The 27,771-nt window shown below is 40.0% G+C and overlaps 1 protein-coding gene across 1 annotated transcript in view; it reads right to left on the bottom strand.

Annotated features, from left to right (window-relative positions):
• Positions 1-27,771, bottom strand: part of VPS53 (VPS53 subunit of GARP complex) — an 833,787-nt gene that overhangs the window by 521,886 nt on the left and 284,130 nt on the right. Inside the window, exon 7 of the mRNA XM_053707376.1 lies at positions 796-915. Coding sequence (XP_053563351.1) covers positions 796-915 — 120 coding nt within the window. The remainder of the gene's footprint in view (positions 1-795; positions 916-27,771) is intronic.

Raw genomic sequence — 27,771 nt, 5'->3', positions numbered from 1 at the left:
GTGGTTTCACCATGTTGAAAGATCTATCCTTTGTTAGTATCGCTCGACTTTTATTGCAGACTTCCATTTTATTTCCCCATATTAGAGTATATTTTTATAATTAAGTATATTTACTTAGCTACTTTTATTGTATAACTAATTTGGAATATCAGTATAACTGTCTGAAAATTCCTGGAAGGTCATCGCTTTCAAAGCCGCAGCTTCAGAAGATGCAGAACGTGGTTAATGCCATCCTTTTATCAAATTGCATTTAATTCATAGTTACATCTCTGTTTTACATGCGTTTGTTACAGAAAAGCCAGCCAATATCCATATAAGCACTTTTGTTTTGTGGTTGGGTGATTGCATTTTATCCAAATCTTCTTTCTGAAAAACTTCTACATTCTACATAGTGAAACTTTTAGCAGATTATTAGTTTTCAGCTTTTTACACATTATTATGTTACAGACACAGTTCCTCAACATTCCTTCAGCCAATCAATAACATTTGAATAAACAAAAAAAACATAATTTGCAATCCCAAGTTAAAGATTTTGGAAACAAATTATTATCATATTTTTTCTCTTGGTAAAACGGAATGCCAACAATCACAAAAAGAGTATAAAGAAGTCAAAGATTTCACTGCTCCTGCATTAGTTTAATTGTCTTATGTCAATAAAACTTCAACAATTACCAAAAAAATGTGGGCAAGATGTCAACTGAGCTCCACAAACTAATGGTTGTCCATTTGCAATTATTATTTTGAAATAATAAATACACTATATTTTACATACATTTAAAAACAGTACTTTCTTACCTTTCAGAAAGCTGTCGAATCTGAGGAATACCCATATATTTCTGAAAATGCTCTAGTACATTGACTACTCCCTGAAGAAGGTTTGCAACTTCTCCATATTGTCTTTTCCTGGTCATGGCCCTGACGACAACAAAAATAAAATGCTATTAGCTAATAAAGCAACAAATTATAAGTCAAACGAGAATATTTCAAAGACCTCACATAAAAAGTGTAAAAAATACACAGAAATGTTTTTCCTTTTTCCATAAAGTCAAATAATATGGGTTAATTTAAACGCTATTGAACGGACATCTCACTATTACAGAATCAGACATACAAGGTATTTTGTCCTGATGAAAAACAAACAGGTGGGAAAAGGAGTACTCAAAATAATATTCTTAAATATTTGAGGTGTTTTCACTTTGTGAAAAGGAAGAGTGAGTATGCTTTAATAGGGTTTTTAATATTCTCTTTTTGGCAATTATCAACATAAAACAATTTATGCTTGCCTGATAAATTAATTTCTTTCATGGTGTCAGAGTCCATGATCCATTACTCCTGGGAATTACTCAACCACTAGGAGGAAGAAAAGATTCCCAAACCCCAAGAGCCCTATAAAACCCCTCCGACCTCATACATACCTCAGTCTAACGTATAGAAAAGCATAGGGGAGCAAAAAAATATAAAAATAATAATTGGCATAAAAAAAAAAAGAGTAGGGCGAAAAAAATAAACTATGTGCTCAAAAAAACACTAGAAACACTAGAAAACGGTGTGGTATCTCATGGACTCTCGTGTTTTCTTTCATACAGGTGGTGATAGTCCACAAGCCATTACTCCAGGGGACTAATAACCAATCTATGAAGTCCACAAGTAATAACTTAAATTTCACAAATAAATGAATTCCACAACTCCAATAAAAAAAAAAAAAATAAATGCACTTAAATAAATAAATCAAACAGGCAAAAAGTAAAACCAAGACAACTGCCTGAAGAAGCAAATACATCAAAATGGTCGAATTTTGTAAAAGTATGAAAAGGACACCAAGTAGCTGCCTTGCAAATCTGATCAACTGAAGCCTCGTACTTGAAGGCCCAGAAAGTAGCAAGTAGAATGAGCAGTAGTTGTCTAAAATCCTTGGTAGCATAAATGTAATATTTTAATATATTATGCAAACAAATCTCTGAAGCATTCTTGGGATTAAACAAAGAATGAACAACAATCTCTCTACTAAAGTTATCTGAGCAAACAACTTTAGGCAAAAAAAAAAATCAAAAAAGGTAGTATGCAAAAGTGCCTTATCCGGATAAAAAAATTAGATCACAAGAAAGAGCAGACAATTCTGAAACTCTTCTAGCAGAAGAGATAGCCAAAACAAAATAGCACCTTCCAAGAAAGCATTTTATTAACCACCTTATACATAGGTTCAAAAGGAGGTGCCTGCAAAACTCTTAACACAAAGTTAAGATTCCATGGAAGAGACATTAGCAATCTTCCTATTAAACAAGACTGAGAGGGCAGAAAGCTTCCCCTTCAGAGAACTGGCAGATAGGCCCTTATTCAGATCATCCTGTGAAAACTGCAAAATCCTAGGGAATGCCAGGAAAACCCATGACCCACATACCAAGAAATAAAGGACTTCCAGACCTTATGATAAATCTTCCTAGTTACAGGGCTTACGAGTCTAAATTAAGGTTTCAATCACAGAATCAGAGAAACCTCTGTGTGTAAGAACTAACCGTTCAATTTCCATGCAATCAAGTTCAGAGATCTGGATGGAAAAAGAGAACATGAGAAAGAAGGTCTGACCACAGAGCAAAAGGCCAAGGAGGGCAGCTAGACATCTGAACTATATCTGCATACCAAATCCTGCAAGGCCAACCTGGGGAGATTTCTCCAGACTTATCTTAGAGATTACTCTGGGTAGAAGTACCAGAGGAGGAAACAGATAAGCAAGCTGAAATGACCAAGGAGCTACTGAAGCATCCACTAACTCGCAAAAAGTAAGGAAGTTTGTTGTTTAAAGGAGAGGCCATCAGGTCTACCTCTGGAAGACCTCACAGATCAACAATCTGATGGAACACATCCTGGTGAAGAGACCACTTCCTTGGATGTAGAGATTGACGACTGAGAAAGTCCGTTTCCTAGTTGCTCACCCCTGGAATATGAGTTGCAGACAAGAAATGGTTCCTGCCCATGAGAGAATTAAAGACATATTCATCATTTATAGGGAACTGTGAGTTCCCCCCTGATGGTTGACATAAGCTACTGCTGTGACATTGCATGACAGGAACCAGAGATGAGATTCTCTTTTCAACAGAAGCCAAGCTTGAAGAGTCCTGCAAATTTAACAGTTCTAAAACACTAATTGGTAACATTGCTTCCTGATGATCCCAAATTCCCTGTGTTCTCAGAGACCCCCAAACAGCTCCCCAACCTAAGAGACTTGCATCTGTAGTGATCACAAACCAGGTATGAAGAGCAAAAGAAGCCCCCTAAATAATAAACTGATGGTCCAGCCACCAAGTTAGAGACTGACATGTACTAGGATCCAAATATATCCTTTGAGACAGCCGAGTATAATCTCTGCACCATTGATGCAGCATACAAAGCTGAAAAGGCCTTATGTGAAAACGTACAAAAAAAATGTATCCAAAGCTGAAATCATGAGACCTAGAAAGAGGCTGAAGGTACAGACAAACTAAGACCAATTTTATTTTTCTCTGCTCTGTTAGAGAAAGATTTATATAGACTGAATCTATTTGAAAACCTAAAAAAAGTTACTTTTGTTTGAAGAACCAAAGAGCTTTTTAGAAAATTGATCCTCAAATCATGCTGTTGAAGAAACTAGAGTCGATTGGTGTGAGATTCTACTAAGGGAAAAGACGGAGCTTGAACCAAGATGTCGTCCAGGTATGGAAACACTGCAATACCCTAAGTCCTGATCACAGACAAAAGGGCATCCAGAACCTTTGTGAAAATTCTTGGAGCTGTAGCCAGACCAAATTGTAGAGCAACAAACTGAAAAAGCTTGTCCAGAAAGGCAAACCTCAGAAACTGGTAATGTTCCCTGTGAATTGGAACATGAAGGTAAGCATTCTTTAAAATCCATAAAAACATGCTCTCCTGCCTAACCATTATTTCTGTTATTGATCAGCTAATTGCACTGAGCAGTTAGTGGTTTTCTTAAAGGGCCAGGGACCTATTATCTAAAAAACATAATTTATGTAAGAACTTACCTGATAAATTAATTTATTTCATGGTGGCGAGAGTCCACAAGCTAGTTACTGATGGGATATACATTCCTACCAGGAAGGGGCAAAGATTCCCAAACCTCAAATACCTATAAATGCACCTCACTCATACCTCAGTTTAACATATAGCCAAGTTACTGAGGTATATAAGGAGTAAAAGCATAAAAAAGAGGAACAGGATAAGAAATGTACTTTATACAAAAAAAAAATCATAACCCCCCAAAAATGGGTGGGTCCCGTGGACTCTCGCCACCATGAAATAAAATTAATTTATCAGGTAAGTTCTTACATAAATTTGTTTTTTTCATATAGATGGCAAGAGTCCACGAGCTAGTTACTGATGGGATTTAATACCCAAGATGTGGTAGTCCACGAGGGAGGGATAAAATAAAAACAGCTATTTCTGCTGAGAAATTAAATTTAAAAAAAAATAATTAAAAGTTTTCTTAAAAATTCAAAAAACTTAAATCATAGGCACTAGAATCCAACTGAGACAGCTGCCTGAAGAACCTTTCAAACAAAAGCTGATTCTGAAGAAGCAAAAACATTAAAATGGTAAAATTTAGTAAATGTATGCAAAGAAGCCAAGTGGCTGCTTTGTAGATTTGATCAACTGAAGCTTCATTCTTGAAAGCCCAAGGTGTGGCAACTGATCTTGTAGAATGAGCGTTTTTTCTCTGAGGCGGAGACTGCTCCGCCTCCAAATAAGCTTTGTAAATCAGAAGTTTCAACCAAGATGCCAAAGAAATTGCAGAAGCTTTCTGACCTTTTCTAGAACCAGAAACAAATATCAAATAGACTAGAAGTCTTTCTGAAATCTTTAGTAGCATCAACATAATATTTAAAAGCTCTTACCACATCCAAAAAATGTAAAGATCTTTCAAGAGTATTCTTAGGATAAGGACACAAGGAAGGAACAATAATTTCCCTATTCATGTTGTTAGAATTCACAACTTTAGGCAAAAATCTAAACAAAGTCCGCAAAACAAGTTTATCTTGATGGAAAATCAAATAAGGAGACTCACAAGAGAGCAGACAATTCAGAAACTCTTCAAGCAGAAGAGAACCAAGAGAAATAACACTTTCCTAGAAAGTAGTTTAATGTCCCAAGATTACATAGGCTCAAAAGGAGGAGCCTGCAAAGTCTTTAATACCAAATTTAGACTCCAACGAGAGATAGATTTAATTACAGGTTTGATAAGAGTCAAAGCCTGTACTAAAAACAGTGAACATCAGGAAGATTAGCAATCTTTCTGTGAAATAAAAGGACAAATCTCTGCTCTTTCTAAGTATTGGCAGACAAACCTTTATCCAAACCATCCTGAAGAAACTGAAGAATCCTAGGAATTCTAAAAGAATGCCAAGAATATTCATGAGTGGAACACCATAAAATAGGTTTTCCAAACCTTGTGATATATTTTCCTTTAAATGGGCCTATGAGCCTGTATCATAGTGGGAATCACAGAGTCAGAGAAACCTCTATGACTAAGGACTAAGCTTTCAATTTCCATGCCATTATATTTAGAGATTTGAAATTTGGATGGAAAAACGGGCCTTTGAGACAGAAGGACTGGTCTTAGAAGAAGTGACTAAGGTTGGCAACTGGACATTAGGTCAAGGTCCGCATACCAGAATCTGTGAGGCCATTCTGGTGCTATCAGAAACACATAACATTTTTGTTCCGTTATGAACCTTACGATCACTCTTGGAAGAAGAGCCAGAGGTGGAAAAATGTAAGCAGGTTGGTAAAATTATGGAACTCATAGAGCATCCATCAATTCCGCCTGAGGATCCCTGGACCTATGGAGGTATCTGGGAAGTTTCTTGTTTAAACGAGAGGCCACCAGATATATATGTCTGGAAGATCCCACATCTGCACAATCTGATAGAATACATCTGAATGAAGAGACCACTCCCCCGGATGTAGAGTTTGACGGCCAAGATAATCCGCTTCCCAATTGTCTACACCTGGTATATGAATCGCAGTGATTAGACAAGATGGATTCCGCCCCCAAAAAAACCTATTAGAAATACTTCTTTCATTGCTAGGGGACTGCGAGTCCCCCCTTGATGATTGACATATGCCACTGTTGTGACATTATCTGTTTGAAACCGAATATAAGGTTCTTAATAGAGGCCAAGCCTGAAGAGCTCTGAAAATAGCACAGAGATCTAATATTGATTGATAACCTTGCCTCTTGAGGATTCCAAACCCCTTATGATGTCAGAGACCCCCAGACAGCTCCACAACCTGTGAGACTTGCATCTGTTGTGATCACAGTCCAGGTAGGACGAACAAAGGAGGCCCCTTGAACAATAAGGTGATATTCAACCACCAAGTAAGAGACAGTTTAGCGTTGGGATTTAAGTAAATCAGTTGTGATATCGGAGTATAATCCCTGCACCATTGGTGCAACCTGCAAATCTGGAGAGGTCTCATATGAAAACGAACAAAAGGGATTGCGTCCAATTCTGCAATCATGAGACCTAAAACTTTCATGCACATAGCTACTGAAGGGAATGATAGAGACTGAAGGTTTAGACAAGCTAAAAACAAATCTCAATTGTCTCTTTTCTGTTAGATTCAGTGTTCATGACTCTTATCCCTATATGGAAACTTAAAAAGGTGACCTTTGTCTGAGGAATCAAGAGACTCTATAGTAAATTGATCCTCCAACCATGTCTTTGAAGAAACAACACAACTTGTTTTGTGTGAGATTCTGCTAAATTAAAAAAGATTGAGACAGTACCAAAGGAAACACCGCAATACCCTGCTCTCTGATTACAGGTAGAAGGGCTCCTAGAACTTTTGAGAAAATTCTTGGTGCTGTTGCAAGGCCAAACGGAAGAGCAACAAATTGGTAATGCTTGTTTAGAAAAGAGAATCTCAGATATCGATAGTGATCTGGATGAATCGGAATGTGAAGGTAAGCGTCCTGTAAGTCTATTGTGGCAGAATAGTCGTCATCTTGAAAGTTGGGACACTTACAAACGATTTAAAGTTTTCAGATCCAAAATCTGTCTGAAAGAATTTTCACTTTCTTTGGTACAATGAATAGATTTGAATAAAAAGGAAATTTATGCTTACCTGATAAATTGATTTCTTCTACGATACAACTAGTCCACGGATTTCATCCTTACTTGTGGGATATTATTCTCCTGCTAACAGGAAGTGGCAAAGAACACCACAGCAGAGCTGTATATATAGCTCCTCCCTTCCCCTCCACCCCCAGTCATTCGACCGAAGGTTTTTGGAAGAGAAAGGAAAAGCTAAAAGGTGCAGAGGTGACTGAAGTTGTAAAAATAAAACAAAATATAATCATTCTTAAAAATGACAGGGAGGGCCGCGGACTCATCGTATCGTAGAAGAAATCAATTTATCAGGTAAGCATAAATTTCCATTTCTTCTACAAGATACAAGTCCACGGATTTCATCCTTACTTGTGGGATACAATACTTTTCTCCCAAAAACAGCCTCAGAAGAAGAAAAAGTATCAAATTTGGAAAATTTGGAAAAAGTATGAAGGGACGACCAAGTCTCAGCCTTACAAATCTGTTCAATAGATGCATCGTTTTTAAAGGCCCATGTGGAAGCCACTGCCCTAGTAGAATGAGCCGTAATTCTTTCAGGAGGCTGCTGTCCAGCAGTCTCATATGCCAGGCGGATGATACTCCTCAGCCAAAAAGAAAGAGAGGTAGCCGTTGCTTTCTGACCCCTACGCTTTCCAGAATAAACAATGAATAATGAAGATGATTGACGGAAATCCTTGGTTGCCTGTAAGTAAAACTTCAAGGCACGGACCACGTCCAGATTATGCAAAAGACGCTCCTTCTCAGAAGAAGGATTAGGACATAAGGAAGGAACAACAATTTCCTGATTAATATTCTTATTCGAAACAACCTTAGGAAGAAATCCAGGTTTGGAATGTAAAACCACTTTATCAGAATGAAATATAAGATAAGGTGAATCACATTGCAACGCTGAAAGCTCAAAAACTCTTCGAGCAGAAGAAATAGCAACTAAAAACAGAACTTTCCAAGATAACAATTTAATATCTATGGAATGGCAATAGGATAGGTAAGGATCTTAAAGGAAAAACACCCCTCCACACACACACACACTTTCATATAACGGTGGAAAAATGTAAGCTAGGCTGAATCCCCAAGGCATCTATGAGCTCTGCCTGGGGATCCCTCGACCATATCGGGGTAACTTGCAATTGAGTCTGGACCCAATGAGATCTATCTCCAGCGTTCTCCATCTGAGACAAATCTGTGCAAACACTTCAGGGTGAAAAGACCATTCCCTCGGATGGAAGGATTGCCTGCTGAGAAAATCCGCTTCCCAGTTGTCCACACCTGGAATGTGGATTGCTGAAAGCGAGCAGCTGTGGGACTTCGCCCACTCCAAAATCCGAGACACCTCACGCATTGCTAGGGAGCTCCTCGTACCCCCCTGATCGTGGATTCAAGACCGAGGTAATGTTGTCGGTCTGGAATCTGATGAAGCTGAACGACCCCAGAAGAGGCCATGCCCTCAGAGCATTGTAAATTGCTCGAAGTTCCAAAATATTTATCGGAAGGAGAGACTCCTCCCGGGTCCATTTTCCTTGTGCCATCCTGGCACCCCAAACAGCTCCCCATCCTGCGAGACTCGCGTCCATGGTCACAATCTCCCAGGACGGTCTCAAGAAGGATGTCCCCAGAGACAGATTCTCCTGACGGATCCAGCAAGATAGGGAGTCCCTGCTCCGAGCATCCATGGCTATCCGTTGTGATAGATTTGAATGATCGCCGTTCCACTGTCTCAATATGTACAATTGAAGAGGTCCGAGATGGAACCTGGCAAAAGGGATGACGTCTATGTTGGAGACCATGAGCCCGATCATCTCTATACAGTGAGCCACCGAAGGGCAATACAGGTGGACGCAATCTTCCTGCGTTATTGACCTGTGAGAAAGGGTAGATTTCCTGGACACGATAATGGACTCTGTTGCTGGGAACCAGGGAACTCTATCCTGAGTTGATCTTCCAACCGTGAGATTGGAGCAAGCAAAGAGCCCTCGAATGATCCTCTGCGAGGCTGAATGACAGACTAGGATGTTGCCCAAATAGGGCGCCACAGCAATGCCCCTGGATCTAGCCACTGCAAGTAGCGCCCCCAGAACCTTTGTGAAGATTCTCAGGGCCATCACCAGACCGAAGGGAAGGCCACAAACTGGAAGTGTTGGTCCAGAAACGCAAATCTTAAGAAATTGAAGTGGTCCCTGTGAATTGGGACATAGAGGTAAGTATCCTTCAAGTCTATTGTCGTCATGAACTGCCCCTTTTGAACTAGGGGCAGAATAGATCCGATCGTTTCCATTTTGAACGATGGAACAGCCAGAAACTTGTTTAAACACTTTAGGTCCAGAATCGGGCAGGATGTGCCCTCCTCCTTTGGAACCACAAAAATATTTTAATAGTACCCTAGACCCCTTTCTGCTTGGGGTACTGGTACAATAACGTAGAGAGAGGAGAGATCCCTCACACATTATAGAAAGGCCTCTATCTTTTCTGGTCTTGAAGACAGGTTTGACAGGAGGAATCTGCCCCTGGGCGGATGGGACCTGAATCCTATCCTGTAACCCTGGGAGACAACCTCCAGAACCCTAGGGTCCTGAACGTCCTGCAACCAGGCTTCGGAGAAGAGATACAATGTGCCCCCTACTTTGTCCGGAGACCGGTCGTGGGCCGCCCATTCCTGCCGATTTTGTCTCGGCAGGCTTCTTGTTCTGCTTGGACTTGTTCCAAGACTGAGCAGGCGACCAAGTTTCCTTGGACTAATCCGCTTTTGCTGCAGGCTGCTGGGCCTTGTCCGCACGAAAGGGATGAAAAGTAGATCCTTTAGGCTTTGCCTTCTTATCCTGCGGAAGGAAAGCTCCCTTGCCTCCCGTAACCGTGGATATGATCGAATCCATCCTGAACCAAACAGAATCTTTCCTTGAAAAGGCAGAGACAAGAGCCTCGACTGTCATGTCCGCAGACTAAGACTTTAGCCACAGAGCCCTGCAAGCTAAAACGGAGAATCCTGAAACCTTTGTGTTAAGGCAAACAATTTGCATATTGGTGTCACAAATGAAAGAATTGGTGACCCTTAGTGCCTTAATCTTAACATGTATCTCATCGATGGAAGTCTCCCTCTCGACCATATCACACAGGTATTCACACCAATATGTTGCAGCTCCGGCAAAAGCCGCTGCCGGTTGAAAAACAAACTGTGTGCTGAAACAAACATTAACAGGTTTTCCAGCTTTTTATCCATGGTCTCTTTAAACGACAAACTATCCTCGAGAGGAATAGTTGTCTGCTTCGCGAGCGCGGAATAAGAACCATCCACCTTAGGGACAGTCCCCCACAGCTCAAGCTGAGAGTCTGGGACGGCGAACAGTTTCTTAAAGGAAGAAGAAGGGGAAAAGGAAGAACCTAATCGCTCCCATTCATTCTTAATTATGTTAGTCATCTTAACAGGAACAGGGAAGGTCTGGAGGCACCACCCTGTCCTCTTATACCTTATCAAGCTTAGGAATCGAAATTTCTTCCGGAAGCTTTGGTTCCGGAACCTCCAGATTTGCTTCAGCAAAAAGCGCAAATTCTCTATCCTAAACCTAAAGTCAGGCTCCTGCTCAGCCAGAGGACAAGATGACACGGACTCCTACCCAGAAGGAGCCTCCTCCGAAGAGTCGTAGTGGGCCTCATCATCGTATAACACCTCTGATAGTTCCATTGGCATAGACAACCCCTGGGCCGTGCCGCCATGATACGCCCTACGCTTGCGCTTAGCAGAACGTGGTAAGGCATGGATCACTTTCGATACCGTCGTTTGCAGTTGATCCGCAAAATCTGACAGCCAACGAATCTCTCCCGTAGGAGTAATGGTTGGATCTTGAGGCGCTGCATGTGCACTCGGAGATGAAAGCAGGGAACGCACCTCAGGGGACGGGAATCCTCAGAGGTGGACGACTCAGTAGTACTAGACATCCCTTTTTTTTTTTAGATGTTGCAACTTCATCAAGGCATGTGGAACATAGTTGAGCAGGCTGATCTACAAGAACTTCCTCACAATAAACACAGGAATGAGAATTTGTTAAAGAGGGAATACCCTCTAACACGTCAGAGTCCTCCATAGCTTGCTCTTTTATTATAGACTAGATTAACCTAACAAACAGGAACCTTTCTACCTCCAATAGCCGGGGCTCTCACCAACTCCTATGACCCGGACTACAGAAACCACTTTGTCTCCTGCGCCGTTGATCAACAGAGGAAGTGGAGACAGCCACATCCGGTCACATGGGATGCCTCGCAGCACCGCCCCTGCACTAAGGAGAAAACACGTAAAAAACGGCCACGCAAATACTCCCAGAAGTCAACCTGAAAGTTCCACCATTGCCAGAGCCTCATCTCGCAAATAACGCAGCAATAACACAATAAACAATATAATGTATAACCCCCCCTTTTCAATAATCCTCTTACCAGGAATATTAACCCTTGATTCCATAAGATAAAAGGCGCCACACTGTGAACCTGTCTTCTGTGTTATTATGTATAAAAAAAAAAAATGAAACTATCTTACCAGAATCTATGCCGTGGAACAGGAACATGGCCCTTCAAGTGTGACAGGTAGAAGCATCGCTCCTGACATGGACTTGAGTGCAAAATTTAACAGGGGTTGGAGGTGGCACCCAAGGCTGTCTGGTTGGAATTACGAATTATATTGTATACAAAATAAATAAATGAACATATGATTAAAAAATGCTATATATAAAAAATTGAGAATTAGTCGATAATAGTGATAAGGCAATCAGCTGTAGGCTTGTATTATATACAAAAAAAAAACATTTAAACATCAAAAATCACTCTTTCAATCAATTCACCACTTTTCTATGTTAAGATGATAAAAGACTCGCTATGACACCGGTGTCAAAACCAATCTGGGTTTAAAACCAATTAAAGGCTATGTTCGACCTCAATAATCTATGCTAAAAATACAACATTATCTAAACAGATTACTTGGCACGTCAACAAGTTATACAATGTAATGTTAATCTAAGAACCGGGTTGAATATGATCTGTATTAGACTGCCTTTACGGCTCTATAATGAGCGATAGTTCTTATCCTTAAGATTATGCACAGTCTATTAAGCACAATGTTCATACAGATAAGTATTCGCTTGAAATAACTTGTAGTTAGTCGACAATGTCCTTTGTATGTAGGAACAAATCTTAAAACTTATTGGCTTATCATTCATAAGTGAGGATCTCTCCAATTTCACAGGCGGTTAGTCATTTGACAGGTTTCACTTACCCGGTGTTCCGGTGATAAGGGCGGTCTTTTTTCAATCTGCTCACCTGGATTCCACCGGATATTCCTATTTCGTTGATAGTAAACTTTAGGAAACTCCAATTCTTCTAAGTGTGCACACTTCAAATCCTCCTTTGATTTATGCTCCTATCGTTCGCTCAGTACTTCAATCAATCCACTGGGTTCTGGCGTGGCGGTCCTGGGAGCAAATAATGTCTGTGTCTCTCCAAACAAGCGGGATACTGGTATGGTCTACGCGTTTCAGCTCACCAGGGAGCCTTTGTCAAGATACCTTCCTCCAGCTGTGATCATTCTTTTAAAGGGTTTCTCAATTAACCCTATAGTTGTCCTTCAGTTCATCAATTATATTTAATTTTGTTCCTTATTTAATATGTATTCAGTACTTCCTAAATTACTGATAATCTAATATTCAAACGGTTTTACATTCTTTAAAATATATACTATAATGGTTACTGTTAGAATAATCTTCATGCCAATACACTACTATTACAATCATAATGTCGTCTTAATTCAAAATATATCATTCCTAATCTATCTTCCCAACAGCTAATTGCCTTATGTCTCCTAACAGTGCGACAAATATGTATCAGAAAAAAGATAATCAATAAACAAAAATAATAAAAACTATTTGTAAAAAACGGGCATGGTAAATCAAAAGCTAGGCTTGGATTCACTCACTCACAGCCTTTGCGGTGGGAGCCTGACTTCTTAACCATTATACTATAATAGTCATCATGTGTATTAGATGTTCATCGCTGATATTTAGCCTGTTATTGCCCTAGTACAAAGTTAAAAATATTACTATTATGCGTTTTTCTTACCAACTGATTGGATTTGATCCCCAGGACTTTTGTATGTGAGGTCTTTTCCCTAACCTTTAGGCAAGCTGCTGTTTTCTCATTTCTCAACCATATACTGTTCATTTTTTATAGAAGAATTACCAACTATCTTTTTATAAATTAATGGTTTGATAGTACCAATTAGGTCCCAAAGGTATTGGACTATTTAGGTGTGAATAAAAAATAAACAAAAATTATAGATACACACATACTAAGGTTGACTTAAATCGAACTCGTGGACTTTTGAAAAAATACTGTGATGCTCATAACCACTAGACCATCTACAATACAACAATAGATTGAATTAATTTTATATACTATCAGGTTCAATTTGATAACAATGGATCACCCAGTTTATATGAGGGAATTTAGATCCATTTCACTATTTAATCCTTTAGGGTGGAGCGTACCAAAGTTAAAAGATGAATTCTGCTTCATGTTTTAGCAATTTCTTACCAATATTACCTCTTCTCCCATCCTGCACTACTTTCTTAACTCCCCAGAATCTTAGAGCTTCTGTATTACCCTTATGGACCTCTTTAAAGTGTTTATACAAAATAGTATCTTCTCTCTGATGTTCTATGGCTAGAAGATGTTCGCGTATACGGTCTTTTAATTTCCGTCCTTTCTGGCAGGAGTATCTTAAGTTACAATTACATTGTAACATATAAATAATATTCATATCGGTACATCTTATAATGTCTGTTATCTTAGTAAGTCTCCCATCTTTCTCAGACTTAATCTGTTTTAATTTTGTACTGTGTTTACAGGACTTACATTGGTGGCAAGGAAAGAAACCCTCAATTTTCTCTCCCTCTAGAGTTTTATACCCTCTATTGCACATTTTACTCCCACCTCTGAATTCGCTTGGGGCTAATATTGATTTTAAGTTCCTTGCCTTTCTATAAATGAATTTGGGGTTTCTTCCTAAATTAGGCCCTATTAGTGGGTCTTTCAATAAAAGATGCCAATGTTTTTTGACTATTTATTGGAATTGTTTATGGTGAACAGAATAAGTTGTAATCAATGGTATATCAAGTGTCTCTTAACTCTCCCTTAGGTGGTTTTACTTTTTTCCGTAACAGTTCCTCTCTGTCAATCTTTTTAACTTCATTCACTATATCTAGGATCCTATGGGTATCATATCCCTTTTGCCCAAATCTTTTTATTAGCACTTCCGATTGTTCCTCAAAATCTACTATGTCCGTACAATTCCTCCTTACACGCATTAATTGACCCTTTGGGATGTTCTTTTTTCATTTAGTGTGATGGCAGCTATCTGAGTCTATGTAATTATTAGAGTCGACCTTTTTAAAAAAGGTCTTTGTTTTTATTTCTTTGTTCTTTATCTCTATCTCTATATCCAGGTAGTTGATTGTCTGGTTGCTAAATTCATACGTGAATTGTAGGCCAAATCTGTTAGAATTATTGGATATGTTCATTGATGATCTTAATTCTGTGTCCCCCTTCCATATGAAGAATAAATCATCAATGTAGCGTCTATAGAGCACAAGGTTCGCACCCCATGGGGATCTGTCAATGACCTCATTTTCAAAGACCCCCATGAACAAGTTGGCATAACTGGGTGCGAACCTTGTGCCCATAGCTGTACCCTTGATTTGTAGAAAATAACCACTCTCAAATTTAAAATAATTGTTACTCAGAATAAATTTAATACATTGTAATAGAAATTCACTCTGTGTGCTGGTCATCTCAGGATCTTGTCTAAAAAAATAATCTATTGCTTGTACTCCCAAACTATGTTCTATGTTTGTATAAAGGGAGCTGACATCACAGGTGACCAGCACAAAATTGGGTTCCCATTGGATCTCTCTCAGTACTCTTAGAAAATGTGCAGAGTCAGATATATAGGAGGGGAGTTCTTTCACATAATTTTGTAAGAAATAGTCAATGTATTGGGACATATTAGACGTAATTGAATCAATGTCTGATATTATAGGGCGTCCAGGTGGTTCTTTAAGATTTTTGTGGATCTTCGGTAGGAAGTAAAATTTGGGAGTTCTGAAGTTTTTAATTAGCAAGAAGTTGTACTCTGATTCTGTTATCAAATTTGTTGATTTTGCATCATAAAGCATTGTTTTTAATTTACCCTGATAGTCATCCCCTGGGTCACTCAAAAGTTTTTTATATGTTGATGTATCATTCAGTAATCTATAGGCTTCAGTTTTACAGTAGGTGCTGTTCATAATTACCACTCCACCCCCTTTATCTGCCTGTTTGATAACTATATCGGTCCTCAATTGTAATTCTCTTAGTATTGTTTTTTCTTTTACACTTAAATTCCACTTCAAATTTCTAGTTTGTTTAGTATCAATTTCCTCTAATTCTTGTTTCACCAATATCTCAAAGGACTCTATATAGTTCCCTTTCTCCTGTGTTGGGAAAAACTGGGACTTTGGTCTAATACATATTAAATAAGGCACAAAATTAAATAGAATTGATGAACTGAAGGACAACTATAGGGTTAATTGAGAAACCCTTTAAAAGAATGATCACAGCTGGAGGAAGGTATCTTGCAAAGGCTCCCTGGTGAGCTGAAACGCGTAAACCATACCAGTATCCGGCTTGTTTGGAGAGACACAGACATTATTTGCTCCCAGGACTGCCACGCCAGAACCCAGTGGATTGATTGAAGTACTGAGCGAACGGTAGGAGCATAAATCAAAGGAGGATTTGAAGTGTGCACACTTAGAAGAATTGGAGTTTCCTAAAGTTTACTATCAACGAAATAGGAATATCCGGTGGAATCCAGGTGAGGGGATTGAAAAAAGACCGCCCTTATCACCCGAACACCGGGTAAGTGAAACCTGTCAAATGACTAACCGCCTGTGAAATTGGAGAGATCCTCACTTATGAATGATAAGCCAATAAGTTTTAAGATTTGTTCCTACATACAAAGGACATTGTCGACTAACTACAAGTTATTTCAAGCAAATACTTATCTGTATGAACATTGTGCTAAATAGACTGTGCATAATCTTAAGGATAAGAACAATCGCTCATTATAGAGCCGTAAAGGCAGTCTAATACAGATCATATTCAACCCGGTTCTTAGATTAACATTACATTGTATAACTTGTTGACGTGCCAAGTAATCTGTTTAGATAATGTTGTATTTTTAGCATAGATTATTGAGGTCGAACATAGCCTTAAATTTGTTTTAAACCCAGAGTGGTTTTGACACCGGTGTCATAGCGAGTCTTTTATCAGCTTAACATAGAAAAGTGGTGAATTGATTGAAAGAGTGTTTTTTGATGTTTAAATAAAAACAGAATTTATGTTTACCTGATAAATTACTTTCTCCAACGGTGTGTCCGGTCCACGGCGTCATCCTTACTTGTGGGATATTCTCTTCCCCAACAGGAAATGGCAAAGAGCCCAGCAAAGCTGGTCACATGATCCCTCCTAGGCTCCGCCTACCCCAGTCATTCGACCGACGTAAAGGAGGAATATTTGCATAGGAGAAACCATATGTTACCGTGGTGACTGTAGTTAAAGAAAATAAATTATCAGACCTGATTAAAAAAACCAGGGCGGGCCGTGGACCGGACACACCGTTGGAGAAAGTAATTTATCAGGTAAACATAAATTCTGTTTTCTCCAACATAGGTGTGTCCGGTCCACGGCGTCATCCTTACTTGTGGGAACCAATACCAAAGCTTTAGGACACGGATGAAGGGAGGGAGCAAATCAGGTCACCTAAATGGAAGGCACCACGGCTTGCAAAACCTTTCTCCCAAAAATAGCCTCAGAAGAAGCAAAAGTATCAAATTTGTAAAATTTAGAAAAAATGTGCAGTGAAGACCAAGTCGCTGCCTTACATATCTGATCAACAGAAGCCTCGTTCTTGAAGGCCCATGTGGAAGCCACAGCCCTAGTGGAGTGAGCTGTGATTCTTTCAGGAGGCTGCCGTCCGGCAGTCTCATAAGCCAATCGGATAATGCTTTTAATCCAGAAGGAGAGAGAGGTAGAAGTTGCTTTTTGACCTCTCCGTTTACCAGAATAAACAACAAACAAAGCCAAAGTTTGTCTGAAAACCTTAGTAGCTGCTAAGTAAAATTTGAGAGCACGAACTACATCCAAGTTGTGCAACAAACGTTCCTTCTTTGAAACTGGATTAGGACACAAAGAAGGCACAACTATCTCCTGGTTAATGTCTTTGTTAGAAACAACTTTTGGAAGAAAACCAGGTTTAGTACGCAAAACCACCTTATCTGCATGGAACACCAGATAAGGAGAAGAACACTGCAGAGCAGATAATTCTGAAACTCTTCTAGCAGAAGAAATTGCAACCAAAAACAAAACTTTCCAAGATAATAACTTAATATCAACGGAATGTAAGGGTTCAAACGGAACCCCCTGAAGAACTGAAAGAACTAGGTTGAGACTCCAAGGAGGAGTCAAAATTTTGTAAACAGGCTTGATTCTAACCAGAGCCTGAACAAAGGCTAGAACATCTGGCACAGCTGCCAGCTTTTTGTGAAGTAACACAGACAAGGCAGAAATCTGTCCCATCAAGGAACTTGCAGATAATCCTTTTTCCAATCCTTCTCGAAGGAAGGATAGACTCTTAGGAATCTTAACCTTGTCCCAAGGGAATCCTGCAGATTCACACCAACAGATATACCAAATTATGTGGTAATTTTCTGGTTACAGGCTTTCAGGCCTGAACAAGAGTATTAATAACAGAATCTGAGAACCCTCGCTTTGATAAGATCAAGCGTTCAATCTCCAAGCAGTCAGCTGGAGTGGGTCGAACGGACCTAGAACAAGAAGGTCTCGTCTCAAAGGTAGCTTCCATGGTGGAGCCGATGACATATTCACCAGATCTGTATACCAAGTCCTGCGTGGCCACGCAGGAGCTATCAAAATCACCGACGCCCTCTCCTGATTGATCCTGGCTACCAGCCTGGGGATGAGAGGAAACGGCGGGAACACATAAGCTAGTTTGAAGGTCCAAGGTGCTACTAGTGCATCCACTAGAGCCGCCTTGGGATCCCTGGATCTGTACCCGTAGTAAGGAACTCTGAAGTTCTGACGAGAGGCCATCAGATCCATGTCTGGAATGCCCCACGGTTGAGTGACTTGGGCAAGATTTCCGGATGGAGTTCCCACTCCCCCGGATGCAATGTCTGACGACTCAGAAAATCCGCTTCCCAATTTTCCACTCCTGGGATGTGGATAGCAGACAGGTGGCAGGAGTGAGACTCCGCCCATAGAATGATTTTGGTCACTTCGTCCATCGCTAGGGAACTCCTTGTTCCCCCCTGATGGTTGATGTATGAACTTGGCCCTCGCTAGCTGAGGCCAAGCTTTGAGAGCATTGAATATCGCTCTCAGTTCCAGAATATTTATCGGTAGAAGAGATTCTACCCGAGACCAAAGACCCTGAGCTTTCAGGGATCCCCAGACCGCGCCCCAGCCCATCAGACTGGCGTCGGTCGTGACAATGACCCACTCTGGTCTGCGGAAGGTCATCCCTTGTGACAGGTTGTCCAGGGACAGCCACCAACGGAATGAGTCTCTGGTCCTCTGATTTACTTGTATCTTCGGAGATAAGTCTGAATAGTCCCCATTCCACTGACTGAGCAGGAACAGTTGTAATGGTCTTAGATGAATGCGCACAAAAGGAATTATGTCCATTGCCGCTACCATCAAACCTATCACTTCCATGCACTGCGCTATGGAAGGAAGAGGAACGGAATGAAGTATCCGACAAGAGTCTAGAAGTTTTGTTTTTCTGGCTTCTGTCAGAAAAATCCTCATTTCTAAGGAGTCTATTATAGTTCCCAAGAAGGGAACCCTCGTTGACGGAGATAGAGAACTCTTTTCCACGTTCACTTTCCATCCGTGAGATCTGAGAAAGGCCAGGACAATGTCCGTGTGAGCCTTTACTTGAGGAAGGGACGACGCACGAATCAGAATGTCGTCCAAGTAAGGTACTACAGCAATGCCCCTTGGTCTTAGCACCGCCAGAAGGGACCCTAGTACCTATGAGAAAATCCTAGGAGCAGTGGCTAATCCGAAAGAAAACGCCACGAACTGGAAATGCTTGTCCAGGAATTCAAACCTTAGGAACCGATGATGTTCCTTGTGGATAGGAATATGTAGATACGCATCCTTGAAATCCACCTTGGTCATGAATTGACCTTCCTGGATGGAAGGAAGAAGTGTTCGAATGGTTTCCATCTTGAACGATGGAACCTTGAGAAACTTGTTCAAGATCTTGAGATCTAAGATTGGTCTGAACGTTCCCTCTTTTTTGGGAACTATGAACAGATTGGAGTAGAACCCCATCCCTTGTTCTCCTAATGGAACAGGATGAATCACTCCCATTTTTAGCAGGTCTTCTACCCAATGTAAGAATGCCTGTCTTCTTATGTGGTCTGAAGACAACTGAGACCTGTGGAACCTCCCCCTTGGAGGAAGCCCCTTGAACTCCAGAGAATAACCTTGGGAGACTATTTCTAGCGCCCAAGAGTCCAGAACATCTCTTGCCCCAGCCTGAGCGAAGAGAGAGAGTCTGCCCCCCACCAGATCCGGTCCCGGATCGGGGGCCCGCATTTCATGCTGTCTTGGTAGCAGTGGCAGGTTTCCTGGCCTGCTTTCCTTTGTTCCAGCCTTGCATAGGTCTCCAGGCTGGATTGGCTTGAGAAGTATTACCTTCCTGCTTAGAGGACGTAGCCCTTGGGGCTGATCCGTTTCTGCTTAGGTTTATTTTTGGTCTTGAAAAGACCTATCCTGAGGAAGGGCGTGGCCCTTGCCCCCAGTGATATCAGAGATAATCTCTTTCAAGTCAGGGCCAAAGAGTGTTTTCCCCTTGAAAGGAATGTCAAGCAATTTGTTCTTGGAAGACGCATCCGCTGCCCAAGATTTTAACCAAAGCGCTCTGCGCCACAATAGCAAACCCAGAATTTTTTCGCCGCTAACCTAGCCAATTGCAAGGTGGCGTCTAGGGTGAAAGAATTAGCCAATTTAAGAGCACGAATTCTGTCCATAATCTCCTCATAAGAAGAAGAATTACTAATAATCGCCTTTCCTAGCTCAAACTAGAAACACGCGGCTGCAGTGACAGGGACAATGCATGCAATTGGTTGTAGAAGGGAACCTTGCTGAACAAACATCTTTAGCAGACCTTCTAATTTTTTATCCATAGGATCTTGGAAAGCACAACTATCTTCTATGGGTATAGTGGCGCGCTTGTGTAGAGTAGAAACCGCCCCCTCGACCTTGGGGACTGTCTGCCATCAGTCCTTTCTGGTGTCGACTATAGGAAAACAATTTTATAAATATGGGGGGAGGTACTAAAGGTATACCGGGCCTGTCCCATTCTGTACTAACAATGTACGCCACCCGCTTGGATATAGGAAAAGCTTCGGGGGGCCCCGGGGCCTCTAAGAACTTTTCCATTTTACATAGTGGTTCTGGAATGACCAGATAATCACAATCATCCAAATTGGATAACACCTCCTTAAGCAGAGCGCGGAGATGTTCCAAATTAAATTTAAAAGTAATCACATCAGGTTCAGCTTGTTGAGAAATGATTCCTGAATCTGAAATTTCTCCCTCAGACAAAACCTCCCTGGCCCCCTCAGACTGGTGTAGGGGCCCTTCAGAAACCATATCATCAGCGTTCTCATGCTCTACAGAATTTTCTAAAACAGAGCAGTCGCGCTTTCACTGATAAGTGGGCATATTGGCTAAAATGTTTTTGATAGAGTTATCCATTACAGCCGTTAAATGTTGCATAGTAAGGAGTATTGGCGCACTAGATGTACTAGGGGCCTCCTGTATGGGCAAGACTGGTGTAGACGAAGGAGGGGATGATGCAGTACCATGCTTACTCCCCTCGCTTGAGGAATCATCTTGGGCATCATTTTTACTAAATTTTTTTATGACATAAAATACATATAGTTAAATGAGAAGGAACCTTGGTTTCCCCACAGTCAGAACACAATCTATCTGGTAGTTCAGACATGTTAAACAGGCATAAACTTGATAACAAAGCACAAAAAACGTTTTAAAATAAAACCGTTACTGTCACTTTAAATTTTAAACTAAACACACTTTATTACTGCAATTGCGAAAAAGTATGAAGGAATTGTTCAAAATTCACCAAAATTTCACCACAGTGTCTTAAAGCCTTAAAAGTATTGCACACCAAATTTGGAAGCTTTAACCCTTAAAATAACGGAACCGGAGCCGTTTTTATATTTAACCCCTTTACAGTCCCTGGAATCTGCTTTGCTGAGACCCAACCAAGCCCAAAGGGGAATACGATACCAAATGATGCCTTCAGAAAGACCTTTCTATGTATCAGAGCTCCACACACATGCAGCTGCATGCCATGCTGTCCTCAAAAACAAGTGCGCCATACCGGCGCGAAAATGAGACTCTGCCTATGCTTTGGGAAAGCCCCTAAAGAATAAGGTGTCTAAAACAGTGCCTGCCGATATTATTATATCAAAATACCCAGATAAAATGATTCCTCAAGGCTAAATATGTGTTAATAATCAATCGATTTAGCCCAGAAAAAGTCTACAGTTTAAATAAGCCCTTGTGAAGCCCTTATTTACAATCGTAATAAACATGGCTTACCGGATCCCATAGGGAAAATGACAGCTTCCAGCATTACATCGTCTTGTTAGAATGTGTCATACCTCAAGCAGCAAGGGACTGCAAACTGTTCCCCCAACTGAAGTTAATTGCTCTCAACAGTCCTGTGTGGAACAGCCATGGATTTTAGTTACGGTTGCTAAAATCATTTTCCTCATACAAACAGAATTCTTCATCTCTTTTCTGTTTCTGAGTAAATAGTACGTACCAGCACTATTTGAAAATAACAAACTCTTGATTGAATAATGAAAAACTACAGTTAAACACTAAAAAACTCTAAGCCATCTCCGTGGAGATGTTGCCTGTACAACGGCAAAGAGAATGACTGGGGTAGGCGGAGCCTAGGAGGGATCATGTGACCAGCTTTGCTGGGCTCTTTGCCATTTCCTGTTGGGGAAGAGAATATCCCACAAGTAAGGATGACGCCGTGGACCGGACACACCTATGTTGGAGAAAAAAATTATATATAATACAAGCCTACAGCTGATTGCCTTATAACTATTATCGACTAATTCTCAATTTTTTATATATACTATTTTTTAATCATATGTTCATTTATTTATTTTGTATACACTATAATTAGTAATTCCAACCAGACAGCCATGGGCGCCACCTCCAACCCCTGATAAATTTTGGATATCCCTAGATTTAATTGCACAAGTTGTGAGAAGTGCAATTAGGAGGGTGGCTTATCTGGTCTAGCTTAATATCAGTTTACACACACTTTGTATCTTAAGCTGTTTTCTGAATTTCTCACTAGTGTAAGCTGAGTTAAGCGTAATATAATTATTATCCCTAGTGGATGACATATTTGAAAGTATTAAATTGTAATTAAGTAAAATCTTATATATATAAGGATGGACATTTTTAAGATGAGAGATACATTACTATTAGCCATAGATGCTTCTATGGATAATAGTAATCAGATAACAGACTCCTTTTTTCCAAACTAAATGATAGATATCAACACCACCCTAAACACACTTGAAGACTTAATTACTAAGGAATTAAAAATAAAAACAGAATTAAAATTTATGGAGAAATATATAGAAGTAGGGATGGAACCAAGGGGACTATGTTTAAAAAAAGATTGCACTTTTGAATTAAAAACAGATTTAAAAATCGAATGGTTTGATGTATTAGAAAAGGCATCAGCAGATCTGATTAAAATTATTATTAGGGATAGAAATATTGCGTTAAAAGAAATAAATGAAGAAATTATTAAAACTAAAGCAATGTTTGATACAAAGAAGAAAGACAGTAAGTCCCAAGAAAAAAGAGAGTGAAATTATCAAAAAATTAGGTGATTTAAATATTGATTTATTGAATAATAAATGGAAAAAGTTTAATAGAGACAAAGACGATTACAAAATCGATGAAAATATAGAAGATGAACAAGGAGAAAACACAAAAAATACAACTAAAAAGAATAACACACTATTTAGTAAAAGGAAGGAAAATAGGCCACAAAATAGACAAGAAGAAAGACACACGAAAGAATTGCAAGACTGGAATCAGAGAGAACAGGGAGGTACACTAAACACTAGTAATTTGACTAGCAATAGGAAGACCACCACATATGAAAAATGGGATAATAAACATTGTGAAGACCAGACAATAGGAAGAGGGAGAGTGGATATACAACCAAGGGAGGACTTCAGGGGACAGGATTATCCTGGGAGAAACAGACAGAGACTTTAGGAATAGTTGGAATCCCCATAGTTATAATAGTAGGAATAATTATTATTCAAATTATAGAGACTATGACCAATACTATCAAAATCGACATACGAGGGATCAGCAGAGAGATGAAAATAGATATCATAGACATTTTAATGAAAACAGACATTAACAGCGAGGTTGGTACAATAGGGATATGGAACCCAGTGAATTTAATAATAGAACAGAGCCAACACAGCAAAACTGGAGGGTTCCAACATTTAATAGATTTAACACATTAAAAACAGTTGAACAATCCCCCCCTAGAGCAAGCACATCAGCTATTTTTTTAGGAGTAGGTCAGGAAAGAAACCACGACCCACCGAAAGGGAAAAGAAGAAGAGAGGGGGAAGAGGGGGGAAACAGAGGAATAAAAAAGTACAGTACTATAAATAAAGATCAAATTCCAATGAACACTGAAACCGAGAACAGTGGAATTTTTAACCTGAGTAGTATACAACTAACTAAGACACAAGAAAATGTTTTGAAACGAGGGCTATCCTTCGCTCCCACCTCCAAATTGAATAAATTTGAACATTATGTAAATATCAATCAATTTGTAAGAAAATTAACTTTAAAAAAGTACTTTCTAAAAAATCCAATTATGGATAGTAAACTAACAGAGACAAAAAAAAGAATATATTCATACCAACTTTAGACCAAAGTCCCAGTTTTTCCCAACACAGCAGAAAGGGAACTATATAGAGTCCTTTGAGAAATTGGTAAAACAAGAATTAGAGGAAATTGATACTAAACAAACTAGAAATTTGAAGTGGAATTTAAGTGTAAAAGAAAAAACAATACTAAGAGAATTACAAACGAGGACTGATATAGTTATCAAAAAGGCAGATAAAGGGGGTGGAGTGGTAATTATGAACAGCACCTACTATAAAACTGAAGCCTATAGATTACTGAATGATACATCAACATATAAAAAACTTTTGAGTGACCCAGGGGATGACTATCAGGGTTAATTAAAAACAATGCTTGATGATGCAAAATCAACAAATTTGATAACAGAATCAGAGTACAACTTCTTGCTAATTAAAAACTTCAGAACTCCCAAATTTTACTTCCTACCGAAGATCCACAAAAATTTTAAAGAACCACCTGGACGCCCTATAATATCAGGCAATGATTCAATTACGTCTAATATGTCCCAATACATTGACTATTTCTTACAAAATTATGTGAAAGAACTCCCCTCCTATATATCTGACTCTGCACATTTTCTAAGAGTACTGAGAGAGATCCAATGGGAACCCAATTTTGTGCTGGTCACCTGTGATGTCATCTCCCTTTATACAAACATAGAACATAGTTTGGGAGTACAAGCAATAGATTATTTTTTTAGACAAGATCCTGAGATGACTAGCACACAGAGTGAATTTCTATTACAATATATTAAATTTATTCTGAGTAACAATTATTTTAAATTTGAGAGTGGTTATTTTCTACAAATCAAGGGTACGGCTATGGGCACAAGGTTCGCACCCAGTTATGCCAACTTGTTCATGGGGGTCTTTGAAAATGAGGTCATTGACAGATCCCCATGGGGTGCGAACCTTGTGCTCTATAGACGCTACATTGATGATTTATTCTTCATATGGAAGGGGGACACAGAATTATTGGATATGTTCATTGATGATCTTAATTCTAACAGATTTGGCCTACAATTCACGTATGAATTTAGCAACCAGAGAATCAACTACCTGGATATAGAGATAGAGATAAAGAACAATGAAATAAAAACAAAGACCTTTTTTAAAAAGGTCGACTCTAATAATTACATAGACTCAGATAGCTGCCATAACACTAAAAGGAAAAAGAACATCCCAAAGGGTCAATTAATGCATGTAAGGAGGAATTGTACGGACATAGTAGATTTTGAGGAAAAATCGGAAGTGCTAATAAAAAGATTTGGGCAAAAGGGATATGATACCTATAGGATCCTAGATATAGCGAATTAAGTTAAAAAGATTGACAGAGAGGAACTGTTACGGAAAAACATAATTTATGCTTACCTGATAAATTCCTTTCTCCTGTAGTGTGGTCAGTCCACGGGTCATCATTACTTCTGGGATATTAACTCCTCCCCAACAGGAAGTGCAAGAGGATCACCCAAGCAGAGCTGCTATATAGCTCCTCCCCTCTACGTCACACCCAGTCATTCGACCAAGAACCAACGAGAAAGGAGAAGCTAAAGGGTGCAGTGGTGACTGGAGTATAATTTAAAAATTTAGACCTGCCATAAAAAACAGGGTGGGCCGTGGACTGACCACACTACAGGAGAAAGGAATTTATCAGGTAAGCATAAATTATGTTTTCTCCTGTTAAGTGTGGTCAGTCCACGGGTCATCATTACTTCTGGGATACCAATACCAAAGCAAAAGTACACGGATGACGGGAGGGACAGGCAGGATCTTTATACAGAAGGAACCACTGCCTGAAGAACCTTTCTCCCAAAAATAGCCTCCGAAGAAGCAAAAGTGTCAAATTTGTAAAATTTGGAAAAAGTATGAAGCGAAGACCAAGTTGCAGCCTTGCAAATCTGTTCAACAGAGGCCTCATTCTTAAAGGCCCAAGAGGAAGCCACAGCTCTAGTGGAATGAGCTGTAATTCTTTCAGGAGGCTGCTGTCCAGCAGTCTCATAAGCTAAACGTATTATGCTACGAAGCCAAAACGAGAGAGAGGTAGCAGAAGCTTTTTGACCTCTCCTCTGACCAGAATAAACGACAAACAGGGAAGACGTTTGTCGAAAATCCTTAGTTGCCTGTAGATAAAATTTTAGGGCACGAACTACATCCAGATTGTGCAAAAGACGTTCCTTCTTTGAAGAAGGATTGGGACACAAGGATGGAACAACAATCTCTTGATTGATATTCCTGTTAGTGACTACCTTAGGTAAGAACCCAGGTTTAGTACGCAGAACTACCTTATCCGAGTGAAAAATCAGATAAGGAGAATCACAATGTAAGGCTGATAACTCAGAGACTCTACGAGCCGAGGAAATAGCCATTAAGAACAGAACTTTCCAAGATAACAACTTTATATCAATGGAATGAAGGGGTTCAAACGGAACGCCCTGTAAAACGTTAAGAACAAGGTTTAAACTCCATGGCGGAGCAACAGTTTTAAACACAGGCTTAATCCTAGCCAAAGCCTGACAAAAAGCCTGAACGTCTGGAACTTCTGACAGACGTTTGTGTAACAGAATAGACAGAGCTGAGATCTGTCCCTTTAAGGAACTAGCGGATAAACCCTTTTCTAACCCTTCTTGTAGAAAAGACAATATCCTAGGAATCCTAACCTTACTCCAAGAGTAACCTTTGGATTCACACCAATATAGGTATTTACGCCATATTTTATGGTAAATCCTTCTGGTAACAGGTTTCCTAGCCTGTATTAAGGTATCAATTACTGACTCAGAAAATCCACGTTTTGATAAAATCAAGCGTTCAATTTCCAGGCAGTCAGCTTCAGAGAAATTAGATTTTGATGTTTGAAGGGACCCTGAATCAGAAGGTCCTGTCTCAGAGGCAGAGACCAAGGTGGACAGGATGACATGTCCACTAGATCTGCATACCAGGTCCTGCGTGGCCACGCAGGCGCTATTAGAATCACTGATGCTTTCTCCTGTTTGATCCTGGCAATCAATCGAGGAAGCATCGGGAAGGGTGGAAACACATAAGCCTTCCCGAAGGTCCAAGGTGCTGTCAAAGCATCCACCAGGGCCGCTCCCGGATCCCTGGATCTGGACCCGTAACGAGGAAGCTTGGCGTTCTGTCGAGACGCCATGAGATCTATTTCTGGTTTGCCCCAACGTCGAAGTATTTGGGCAAAGACTTCCGGATGAAGTTCCCACTCCCCCGGATGAAAAGTCTGACGACTTAGGAAATCCGCCTCCCAGTTCTCCACTCCCGGAATGTGGATTGCTGATAGGTGGCAAGAGTGAGTCTCTGCCCAGCGAATTATCTTTGATACTTCCATCATCGCTAGGGAGCTTCTTGTCCCTCCTTGATGGTTGATGTAAGCTACAGTCGTGATGTTGTCCGACTGAAACCTGATGAACCCCCGCGTTGTTAACTGGGGCCAAGCCAGAAGGGCATTGAGAACTGCTCTCAATTCCAGAATGTTTATTGGCAGGAGACTCTCCTCCTGAGTCCAAGATCCCTGAGCCTTCAGG

Source organism: Bombina bombina, chromosome 3 (genome assembly GCF_027579735.1).
Source record: "Bombina bombina isolate aBomBom1 chromosome 3, aBomBom1.pri, whole genome shotgun sequence".
Taxonomy (NCBI): Eukaryota; Metazoa; Chordata; class Amphibia; order Anura; family Bombinatoridae; genus Bombina; species Bombina bombina.
Note: the sequence above shows the minus strand (reverse complement) of the source record. Positions and strands in the feature narration are given on the sequence as shown.